Source organism: Wasmannia auropunctata, unplaced genomic scaffold (genome assembly GCF_000956235.1).
Source record: "Wasmannia auropunctata unplaced genomic scaffold, wasmannia.A_1.0 LD336004.1, whole genome shotgun sequence".
Classification (NCBI taxonomy): Eukaryota; Metazoa; Arthropoda; class Insecta; order Hymenoptera; family Formicidae; genus Wasmannia; species Wasmannia auropunctata.
Window position 1 is genome coordinate 518,067 of NW_012026886.1, and position 12,562 is coordinate 530,628.

The 12,562-nt window shown below is 33.7% G+C and overlaps 1 protein-coding gene across 8 annotated transcripts in view; it reads left to right on the plus strand.

Annotated features, from left to right (window-relative positions):
* The window catches only part of LOC105453112, a 12,776-nt gene extending 433 nt beyond the window's left edge, over window positions 1-12,343 (plus strand). The window contains exons 2-13 of one of the 8 annotated variants that reach the window (XM_011694821.1): window positions 442-801; window positions 2,550-2,843; window positions 3,187-3,337; window positions 3,418-3,465; window positions 3,632-3,816; window positions 3,946-4,066; window positions 6,473-6,995; window positions 7,616-7,821; window positions 7,903-8,140; window positions 9,987-10,203; window positions 10,523-10,695; window positions 10,775-12,343. In XM_011694821.1, coding sequence (XP_011693123.1) covers window positions 3,204-3,337; window positions 3,418-3,465; window positions 3,632-3,816; window positions 3,946-4,066; window positions 6,473-6,995; window positions 7,616-7,821; window positions 7,903-8,140; window positions 9,987-10,203; window positions 10,523-10,695; window positions 10,775-10,873 — 1,944 coding nt within the window. In that variant the 5' untranslated portion in view covers window positions 442-801; window positions 2,550-2,843; window positions 3,187-3,203 and the 3' untranslated portion in view covers window positions 10,874-12,343. The other 7 variants (XM_011694820.1, XM_011694827.1, XM_011694826.1 and 4 more) reach the window with 7 other exon arrangements.
* Window positions 12,344-12,562: the final 219 nt, after the last annotated feature.

Below are 12,562 nucleotides of genomic sequence, written 5' to 3' on the forward strand. Positions count from 1 at the left end.
CAAAGGTGAACATGTACTTATGTAATATTTTATAAAAGACCAATGAATTTAATTAGACACAGCATCTGATAATTATGTATGTAACAAAAACTGATACCTGAAAGAAGAAAGTAAGACGAGAAATGGAAGTTATCGACTTAACATGCTTTTTTAGATAGGATATGAGATATATGTAAAAGATATATAAAAGTAATGAGATATTTAATATGATTTTGTATTTGTGCGTGCGTGCGTGCGTGCGTGCGTGCGTGCGTGCGTACGTGTGTGTGTATGTGTTATGTTTCAGGGATAGTGAATAAAGAGCGCGCGCAAAGCGCGCGCTTTGTTTTGTTCTAGTATAATAAAAGAATATATATTTATTTACTTATATATTACGGAAATCTCGTATGGAATATCTGAAAACATATAAATGCCTTCGCGAAATTCTTTGGACGTGAACAGTTTCAGTCACCGATCGATCAATCCCGTTCTTGTGAGAATGCGGAAAATATCTATATACGGCAACTCGACGAAGGAAATATGTCCTTGTACGTACTCCTGGAAAGATTGAACTTGAGTCGCATATGACGTCGCGGTCATCCATCGATCGTCCCCGACTTTCGACATGTTGTCGCTCACAGCTGCATTCGCTGCCCGTGCATCTATCGCGGACTCGAGAGGATCTCTCGTAAGTACGATCGGACGGGTTAATGGTGTCCAGCATCCGGTTCACCGTTCGACGGTCACATTTCTTCGCAACGATTGAGAAGCATCTCCATTCGCGCCAATCGTGCCGTGTCAACCGTCACGTCGAGGAAATGCGTACGTTAATTGAACAGCAGTTTTTAATATTAGTTTGAATGTCTCTTTTTGTTAACCAGATTATTTTTTAATATATTAACAAATATTTTATATTAAAAAATAATTTAACTAGGAAAAAAATTTTCCAACCTCTTTCTCTCAAAAATTAATCTTCTAACTTTATTTAATACAAAGTTTGAGGGCACTATAATAATACTTGTACATTAAAAAGTAACATATATATAATATATGAATAAGCAAAAATATAATAGTCGAACAATTTCGATTCTTTAACTTTATTTAATACGTCTCGTCAAATTTTTTGTTACATGAAAATAATATTTATTAAATTGTTTTATTAAATATTATATTAATCTGTCAAATTAAGTGTATTACATGAAATTTTTAGAAAAGTAAAATTCCTCGAAAAAAAAAAGGTCGAAAAATTTCTCTTTTCCAAGAAAGAATCACGAATTGTCCTTCACAGACACGACCAGGCCGAACAGCATTAACGCACTCCATTATACCCTTACCGTACCTTACACACACGCATGCACAAATACACGTGCGGGCCGTGTACATACATGTTGAATGCGGAGAATCGAACGGACCTGCCAGACGTCTCACCGTTTCGGTGCGACGCGCAGCGAAACTTACGGAACGAGCACCGATTTTAACGTCGGGGAGAGACGACGGTGAGGCGTCCACGTTTTGTCCGGGGGTGTCGAACGCGCCGCGATGAGCCGCGACGACGACGCCGCCGCCGCCGCCGCCGAGACGCCGATGCGTCGCGACGCGCTCCGCTGGACCGCTTAGAGATTCTCGGGAACTGCGGGAACGCGGTCGAGACGACGCGCTCCGTGCTCCGATCGCTCCGTTCCAGCGTCAGGTGCACCTCCGCGTCGCACACATGATGCAGCCCGGCTCCCCCCCCTCCCCCGGTGAGGACCGTGTGAACTCCAGCCCGTGTGCGTGAGGTCGATGCATTCGTCTCTCTCTCTCTTTCTCGACGGACGGGATCTCTGTCGTATTCTTGCTGTATGTTATACACACTAGCCATTTGTCGTGCCATGCGTTCTCCCGCCGAACTACCGTCGTTCATCGAACGTTACTGATCGACGCGCGTTTTCGCATTTTCGCCGTCGAACCCTCGTCGGCGAATTCATCGGAAATCTCTCCTCGTCAGAATCGGTCAGTGATAATGCGGCATCTAGAGCTTCGTTTTTTATTTTTTATTTTGCGGCACGTGTGTGTAAGGCCTTCCCGCTATGCGACAATCGCGTGCATACATTGCATGCGTGCGTGCTGAAATTAATAATAAAATGCGCGTTTGTCATTGGCATTTAATCTACATTTTATCTACCTAAGTTGTAACATGAGAGACTCGCCGTTCTCGCTCTCGAATGCCATTGTTTGGATGTTTAAATATTCATACAGTACACAGTTCTTGCAAGTGGCTTGTGACGCTAGACGATCTGCCCGGTCACTTATCACTTGGTGTGTTAATGCAATAGTGCTAAATTTTTCTCAGCCGTTATCAGAAAATGTGAAAGTTTTCAACTTTACTGAAGTATTTCACACACAAAATATGTAAGAGTCAGAAATGTCAGAGTTGAATTCAGATATAGAGATCTGAGATAAATGAAACACTGTGCATTGAAACAGTTAAACGGAAGATAGCATAACATAACATTGTGATTAATAAAATGCATGTATTATGCATAAAATATATATTACATTTAATCTAAAAAATATATGTGTATTTACAGGCTGCAATACTGATGCCATTTAAAAGAGGGATAATATTATCGGGCTATTTTATGAGTTCAACGGGATAAGTGACTATATTGAAATTACAGCGCCAGAAGAAAAATATTTTCGATATTCGCAACTGTGATATTCGGCAATACATCATACCATTATCGCGTATATTATGATAAGCAAAACCAACATCCGCCTCGTGCAGCAGCCAACAACAGCGGTGGTCTCTGACGCAGTCACTCTCACATGTCAGTTTCAGTTGGGATCAATTGTCATTTTCATACAACAATTACACTAACAGAGTAAGAGAATATGCCATTATAGCACGAAATAATTTTGTATTTTAACTTGTTTCAATCGAGTGATTTGTATTAAACCTCTCAATTATGTTACTCAATTATTGTTTTCAAAAAGCGAATTATTAAAATGAACTATACTTTTAAATCATTCTGACATATCATAGAGGTTTTATTTTTAGTCTTTTTAAATTCTTTCATATTCGCGAGAACAACAAAAGTAGTAGCTCGTATTGTTGAATAAATGTGGAAGAAAAATATAATTCATGCATTGGTAGAGAGTTATAGCGCATAAAATTATTTATCTTAGTTAACCTTAAGTTGCTAATGTTTTTTTTTTACTTTACAGAAATAAACTGAATCAACATGAGGGTCACAGCGTGTCATTTTCGCCGCTGCATAATTGCGGGACTGTGCCTGGCACTTTTATTTTGTGTCGTACAAGTGATACGAATAGAATTAGGATTCACTGAATCTGATATGTCAAATTTAAACAAATTGTAAGTAATATTTTTTTAAAGTGCCAAATATCGATGTACGTTTTTGCATCCTGTAACTAATAACTGTTGAATAATTTCAGAATGTACATATCACAATTGATCAAAGAATCGGAACAGTCCTATGTGAGGTATGTATATGTGATATACTTACTTTCCCTTCAGCAAGTGACCTGAATTGCACATAACATATTCTAATTAATATTTTATGTAAATATTGCTAAGAAAAAATTATCTCTCTCCCTCTCTCTCTCGTATTTTATATATTTATCATTTTTTATTAATATATTTGTGCAGAGATGGTGCCGTTGCGTGCAAATTACCTCAGTTAAATATCTCTAGTCCAGAAATAATGAGGTTCATACATGATGTACCACCCTTATCTTGTGGACCAGATGATTGGATTACAGTGGAAGGCTCGAGACTTGTTATTACGAATAAAGCAAAGACGAAACACGGACAAATAAAATGCATCTTCAGTGGTAAGTTAAAAACGAATATTCTTCATATACTTATTACATAGATAAAAACATCGTAATGATTTCTAATAATTATTAACGTAAAATTATTATTATTAAATATTATTTAATTATAGTATTATCTTTTTTTAGAAATTATCAGAACAGATGACTACAATACAAAATTGTTGGATGGCATAGAGGCTGATGATTTTTACATTTTGAGGGAGAGCGATTTTGCAGATGTCAGATGCAAGTCGAAGAGCGGAGACGTGTTAGTTGATTTGCCTATTTATAGATAAGTTAAATTCAAGCTCGTAATTCAACAATATTACATAAAAATTAGGCCAATGGAAACCAGCAGATAAAAATAAAAGTTTAATAAAAAATTAAATGAACAAACACATTAAAATTCGTGGGTTACAATAAGAAATTCTCATATCTATAATTTATCGAACGTTTTAAGCTTCAGAATCTTCTTTAACGGAATTATACTTTGTTAATGACCCGCAAGGATAAAGATTGTGAGTATATTAGACTACTTAAACAATAGTAATGAGTACCTTAGATTAATTAAACTAATAAAGCAATACTGTAATCTTAATCATTTCTATATTAATTAGGGGTCCGATAAGTTAATATTTTTTTTAACTAAATTAAATTTAAGTTAACAGTCTTAAAAATTTAACTTAGTTAAGATACAAGACAGTTAACAATAAAATTAATTTATTTAAAAGTTAAGTTAATAAAAAAGGAAATTAAAAAGTTAAAAGTTAAATTTTTTTATTTTATAATTTTAGGGTTTCTAAATAAAGTTTATATTTGTTATACTTATTTCTGTCGAGCCGTGGAAAGACGATCGATTTCGAAGGACTTTTTCCAGCATAATTTTATGCAGAGAAGATCCGCGGACAGTCCTACCCGCGGTCAGACTATATTTATTATATTATAACAATTGCCTTGTGTGTTCTCAAATTTGAGTTTTAAAACACCAACGCAGATATGTATTTTATTTTGGGTTTACAAAAAGCATTAAAAATGTAACTTCAAGTAAGTTAGATTAAAAGTTAATAGTTACCGATAAAATGTAACTAAGTTAAGTTAAAATTAATTAATTTTAATTTAACATTTATCTTCTTAACTAGGCAATACCAACCCTGATATTAATAAAGTCAAGAGAATCTAAACTTAAAGTCGAACGAGGAATTAACATAAAACAAATCAAGATTATTATTTGAATGCGTTATTATACAATGTTTAATGTTAACTCGACACGGCTTCCAAGTAATAACGCATTTTGATTTGTTTTGTAATTTCTGTCGACTTTAAACCTGGACGTGTTTCTCTTGACTCTATTAATATAGATACGGTTAGGCTTGCAGTATTGCTTTATTCTTCTTCGATTGCGCTACAGCTCATATCGAGCCCTAGGGCTTATCATATCTCTCTTCATATGTCTGTGGTGCGCTGATTGTACACAGACATATGGGTCCTACAATTTAAAGCTGATTCCGAACGGTAGTTTTCGGTCTCCGCGGTAATTGTTGCTAAGGATACTCTCGATGGTTTATCAGACCTCCGGAGAGGAGACGCGAGTGTATGAAACTTTGTTGAGTCTACCGGGTATCGAACCTGGGATCTTTGGCATAACAGACCGCTGTCTGTTATGCTCGCGCTCGCAGTATTGTTTTACTATTATTTATTTATACAGACTAATGTACTCACTACTCGCAGTATTGTTTTACTATTATTTATTTATACAGACTAATGTACTCACTACTCTATTATCATTTAATTAGTTTAACGTACTCCCAATCTTTCACAGCCCTCGCGGATCATTAACAAAGTATATAACTTCGCTGAAGAAGGCTCTGTGCAGCAGCTTGAAACATTTGATAAATTATAGATATGTGAGAATTTCTTATTGTAATCCACGAATTTTAATACGTGTGTTTATTTATTTAATTTTTTATTGATCTTTTATTTTTATATGTTCGTTCTTATTGGCTTAATCTAATTTTTAGGTAATATTAAAATCAATACAGATAATGGGCTATGAGCCAAAGCTTGGTTGTTATTTTGCTTCCATGTTTAACAAATTTGTAATAATATAATTTGTTATTTATATTATTAAGAATTTGTTAAACATTGGAGCAAAATAACAACTAAGCTTTGGCTTATAGCCCATTACATGTGTTATTTTTATTATTAAGAATTTGTTGAACATTGGAGCGAAATAACAACCATGAGCTTTGGCTTACAGCCCATTATCTGTATTGATTTTAATATTACATAAAAATTAGATTAAACCAATGAGAATGAATATATAAAAATAAAAGATCAATAAAAAATTAAATAAATAAACATTGAAGCTAAATAACAACCAAGGCTTATAGCCCATTATCTGTATTGATTTTAATATTTTATAAAAATTAGATTAAGCCAATGGGAACGAACATATAAAAATAAAAGATCAATAAAAAATTAAATAAATAAACATTAGAGCGAAATAACAACCAAGCTTTAATTGGCTCATAGTCCATTATCTGTATTGATTTTATTTTTAATTATCGAGCCTTGACTATTAAATATTTATCTTTATGTAATATTGTTGTTTGCCTATTTACTTTCAACGACGTACCCAGTGTTATGTATTGTACTGATAGTGAACGTGTTTTAGGTGGCACAGCATACTCGCAGGTGTAAAATACGATCCGTATATCAAGCGGAAGCACAAGTGGGACAACATGCCGGACACGATCCTGAAATTGAACGTGCTCATGTTCGGCTTCGACTCGCTGTCACGAAACACGTTCATTCGCAAACTGCCCAAGACATATCACTTTATGAAACAGCTGAACGCTCTGGTGCTCGAGGGATACAACATCGTGGGGGACGGCACTCCGCAGGCGCTCATCCCGATTTTAACCGGCAAGATCGAGCTCGAGCTACCGGAGACGCGTAAACGAATCCACAAGGCGAATTACGTCGACGTGTATCCTATGATATGGAACAAGTACGAGGAGCACGGATACATAACGGGTTTTATGGAGGACGTGCCGCACATCGGCACGTTTACTTACCGCTTGAAAGGGTTTGACAAGCAACCGACCCACCACTACATGCGCACCTATTACCTAGCCGCCTCTCCGTACTTCAAAACGTATAACAAATTCTGCATAGCCGGCACTCCACGTCATATGGTACGTAATAGGTCGCATTATGAATTCACTGATAAGATAAAAAAAACGAAATAACGCGCGCCCCAATTCGAGAGAAAGCTAAAGATATATTTTTCGACGTCTCGATTTAAATTAGATTTAATCATGTTAAATCATAATACAATTTAAAGTTACGTATATACAGGGTGTCCCGAAATTCGCGAATCAAAATATTATACCAAGAAGGTCTTCGAAAAATTAAGTAAAAAAGTTATTTGTATAATTTTTTATTTTAAGCAGTAGTTTCTTGAGATATATATATATATAAATTTAAATTTAGCCAATTATAGATTACGATTAAACGGAAACATATCCGTGAGCGCGTCCATAGTGTTAGTAATCGCGCACTTCACGCGCGTACCAATCTATAATTGGTTAAATTTAAACTCTCTTATATCTCAAATCTATACTGCTTAAAATAAAAATTTACAAATAACTTTTTATCAAAGACTTTCTTAATAAAATATTTTGATTCGCGAATTTCAGAACATCCTATTATAGTATCATTAAATCAAATGGAAATTTCTCCTCGACTTACATATTCTTGTTAACGATTTTTACTAATTATTCCCGTAATTATTGTAGTATATGTATTTATGTAGGTGATGATGAATTACATGAAAACAATGTTCAATGCGTATAAAAATCAGCCGAAATTCGCATTTGGGTTTCACGGAGAACTTTCTCACGACTCTTACAACGACATCGGTGTAGTGGACAACGATTTATATTCGTGGGTGAAGGATCTTAACGAGCTTGGACATTTAAACAATACCATTTTGATATTGATGAGCGATCATGGACACAGGTTTGAATATTTTCTATATATAAATGCTGATCTCTTTTATACTTTATACACATGCAAACACTTGTTACTTTCGCTTTATAGATTTGCGGATATTCGTAACACTTTGCAAGGTAAGCAAGAGGAAAGATTGCCGTTTTTCTCCTTCATTTTTCCACCCTGGTTCAAGCAAGTCCATCCGCAAGCGTACGCGAATTTCGTGTACAATACACAGTACTTAGCGACACCATTTGATATACACAAGACATTGGAGAACATACTTAACTTTGATACGCCAAAGGATGGAGATCGTCGTCAGAGAGCCATCAGTTTGTTTGACAAGGTAAGTTAACGCCAAAGATTAATGTATCGATTTAATTTCGCCGAATTTTATTAATAACGCTATACAAAGAAAACTCGACAAATGTGATATTTTATTTTTATTTGCAAATAAACATAAAAAATAAAAATCTTGACTGTGTGCATTTTATATCCAGTTAAATTAACAATATCCAGTTAATTCAACAAAATTATATTGCATTAATTCTTTATTAATCATGCATTGCATGTTAATTACAGTTGTGTGCACTTTAGAATTTCGAACTTAATATATTACAATGCATTTTACAAATATCGAAATTAAGAATTGAATCTTGTTTTATTATTTGTTACGTGCTCATTGTAACTTTTGCCAATTTGGGATATAATGTTAAGATTTACGTTTTTTTAAATTATAATATAATATTATATAACACAAAAAGAAAAACTTGAATTTAATCAGTTCCAAGCCTTTTACTATATATTTGATATTTTGATAACTAGCAATTCTTATAATTCACAGAAACGACACTCTTTTATGTAGTAACCATAGTAACTTTAGTAATAACGCAGGACGTTGGATGACGTCATGCATGCAAGAATGTGTGCCACAATACTGTCTAATAGCAGTACTAATGACGTCTGATAATACGCTTCTAAAAATAGAATTCTAAGACTGATCTCAACTATAAATTATTCGAGATAAAACATGATATATTCTGCAGATGTAGATAAAAATCAGTTGAATGTCGATTTTTAATTACAAATATAATGTAAAAATTATATGAAGAACTTACACGAAGGGAATACTGATTACAATATTGAATAAAATTATCGACAAAGATATGCAATTTTTATCTCATCGCGATATTATTAATCATAAAAATTGAACTTTTTTTTTTTTAATGAAAACGAGCACTGAAAGAACAATTTTGTTGGATCCAGATCTGAAAATAACTTTTGTCTAATAATCAAAATAATTTTGTGGGAAAGTCAAAATAATTGCTAGAATATCAAAATGTTCTATAGCAGTGCTTAACATTTTTAATATTCCAACAAAATTTTTTAATGATTCAACAAGAATTAATTTTCAAATCTGTTTTCAGCAAAATTTTTAGACCTTTCAACAAAATCGAAATCAAATTCTTTTCCTGAGCAAGGCACAATAATTTGAAACGTCTTAGAGTTGACGATAGCACGGACACTTATCTCGACTATTTATACTCATTCAAGTGAACGCCTTATCGAGTTCCCTTAAAAATGAAATTGCTTGCGATATGAACTAGATCGATAATACTTCTAAAGAGTTCTAAAGAGATGAGTTACCAGGAACAGGTCACTTAAATATTTTTCTTAGATTTGAAGATACGAAAGATTGGCAGAGATTAAGTGTATCCATGAAAGAACACAATAAAACGATAAGTGAACGTACAAACACACGTTTATCGCAAAGATCGTGCACAATCACAAACACATTCAATTCAAGTTGTGTATCAGGCATACTAAAAAAAGAATTACGGGCAAATCTTGGGAAGTAAATCGGCCGCGATCAAGCGTATCACTTGTGGCACAACACGAGCTCTGAGTAATACTGACTGAATGAAATGTCGCTCTATATCTATGTATGTATCCCCACCACTTCATCCTTCGAGGTCACAATTTACCTACTGATTGAATCATTTTTTTTAACACTGTTATTCTTTTCCTACTTTATGATTTAATAAAACGATCTTTAATTTCTTTTGGAAATTACAAGCAAATTATTGAGTTAATTTACTGTAATTATTGTAATAATAGATTTTACAAGGGAGTTTGTATAGCTTTTCTTACGATTAAATTTCTGAGAGTTAAATTAATATCGTACTCTTTAGATGCCTCTAGACAGAACATGCGCAGATGCGTTCATAGAGCCCCATTGGTGCGCTTGTCTCGGATGGAAAGAAATCTCAATTGACGACCCGAACGTTGTGGCGGCGGCCAACTACTTCGTGCAATTTCTCAATAGTTACACCGAGGATCATCACAATATATGCGCGATACTGCATCTGAACGAGATCTTGTGGGCTGCCAAGCTCATACCAACTAAAGGTACGGCAAACGCGCAAAGTGTGTGCCATCGTTTACCAGCATGCTACACGGAAAGAACAATTTTGCTGAATCCAGATTTGAAAATAATTTTTGTTTAATAATCAAAATAATTTTGTGTAAAAGTCAAAGTGATTGCTAGAATATCAAAACGTTGTATAGCAATGCATATATCAGTTTTAACATTCCAACAAATTATTGATAATTCAACAAAAAATTATTTTCAGATTTGTTTTTAGCAAAATTTTTAGATCTTTCAACAAAATCATTCTTTCCGTGTACTTATGGGACGGGACACTAAATGCCTACGACATTTTTCCAGGTTTACTTAATTTCCGAAAGTCCGGAGATCAGGACGGTTTCATAGGTGATTTCAGTGCCAAAACCAAAGTAACGACCGAGATTTATCAATTGAAAGTGAGAACGGTACCGGGCGACGCGCTGTTCGAAGTGAGCATCGTTCAGGATCTCGGGAAGAATATTTTCCACACTAAGGTGTGTTCGCGGAAGCGACTTGACCGTGGCGGGCACAAGTTTTTTCATGACTAACGACGTCGTTCTTGTCTTGTTACAGATCTCCGATGTCAGCAGGATTAACATGTACGGGTCTCAGGCGAGATGTGTAGAAAACTCGCTGTTTCATTTACGCAAGTACTGTTACTGCAAAGGATAAGTGACGCTTACGTAGCATAGGTAGTTTTAAAAATTGTACATATGGCGCGGTAGCGCTAGACATCGACAGAAAAGAAGTCTTTGTGATTGTAGCGCGCGGAATGTTATTTAATTTTAAGCGAAAGTGCTGTGATTATAATACCGTTTTCTTTTTATTATACAAACTGCGTATATTGGACTAATGTTATATATGTTCATCCTGATCGAGTTATTAATTATTTACCAAAAAAACACAGTTATCATTGTTAGAGAAAATATCATATGGTACATATCGCTCGTGAGAGAATCCTCACATTTATCACAATAACGATTATTATCAGATAATAATACGTTAATACGTTTTTTTAATGCTTGATGCAAATTATATTTTATATCTTGCATACGTTCGAAAGATAAATCATTACAGTCGCATAATATTGTCTGAGATTATTATGCATAATAATAAAATGTAAAACGTATACATAATTGATATTGAAGTACATACAAATGATAATTCGGCGATTAGTCGGCTATAATCTTGTAATTATTTAAAATTTTTATAAAATGAATTAACGTATGTATTTTTAAACTTTTGCTTGAAATAAATACATTAATATATTGTGCCAACATATTGTAACAGAAAGTGAGATTGTAATGACTCTAAATTTTTTGAATATGTTTTAATGTGAAGAATTTTATTATTAAACTATTAAATTTTTTTGACTGAGGCAATGAAAATTATATTGTTTGGATAATAACAATGGTGAGGGAAAGAAATTTCTATATGTATTGTAAAGGAAAAGGTTTATAAGGAATACAAAGATACAGGAATACAAAGATACATGACTGGCGTTTAGAAATTACTAAGTAATAATTCGTCTTTATGATAAAAAATACAAGCAAAATATGCTAGTCACATCTAAGTCATAAGAAAAACGGGCTAATACTTGTCATTCAAGCGACGAAATACCCCTTTTCACGAGAGCAAGAAGCTTTAAAAATAGATATTTTATAGAGCGAATGCTTTCGTGACTTAAATTGTACATCTACACTGTATATCTCTAAATAAAACAAATTGCTGTAATCTTTATACAGGGTGTGGCTAAAGTAAGGTAACAAACTTCGGCGACGTGCTCCCTACATCAAACACAAAAAAAAGTTTATATAAACATGTGCCCACAAATCCACTGTTTCTGAGATACAGCTTAAAATGTTTATTAATGAAAAATGAAAAAGTAATATTTATTGTCATTTAATTTCTCATTTATTTAATTTTTTATTTAATTTTTTATTTATTTTCCATTTTTAATTACAACAAACGTTCAACAATTTCTCGAAGTTAATTACCTTCTTTTAGTCACATTCTATATATAAATCAGACAAGTGTTACACACTTATCTATTTATATACTCTGGACTATAATATGTTCATACCTATGTAATTTCAGTGAATGTCAATATATTTTGTAATAAATTATCTATTTAGAGAATGACTGAGAAATAGATAACAATTAGTGAGTACGTGCGGCAAATATTATGTGAGGGGAGAAAATTTGCATCGTAAATACGCTTTAATTTCGATGGAATATAAATTCCATGAGCCATGTCAGTTTAATATTAAGCATGAAATGAAATTGAATCCTATACTATCATAACAGTTTTTCTATATAGTTTTCATGATATATTTATCATCATGAATGGACTTCATAACT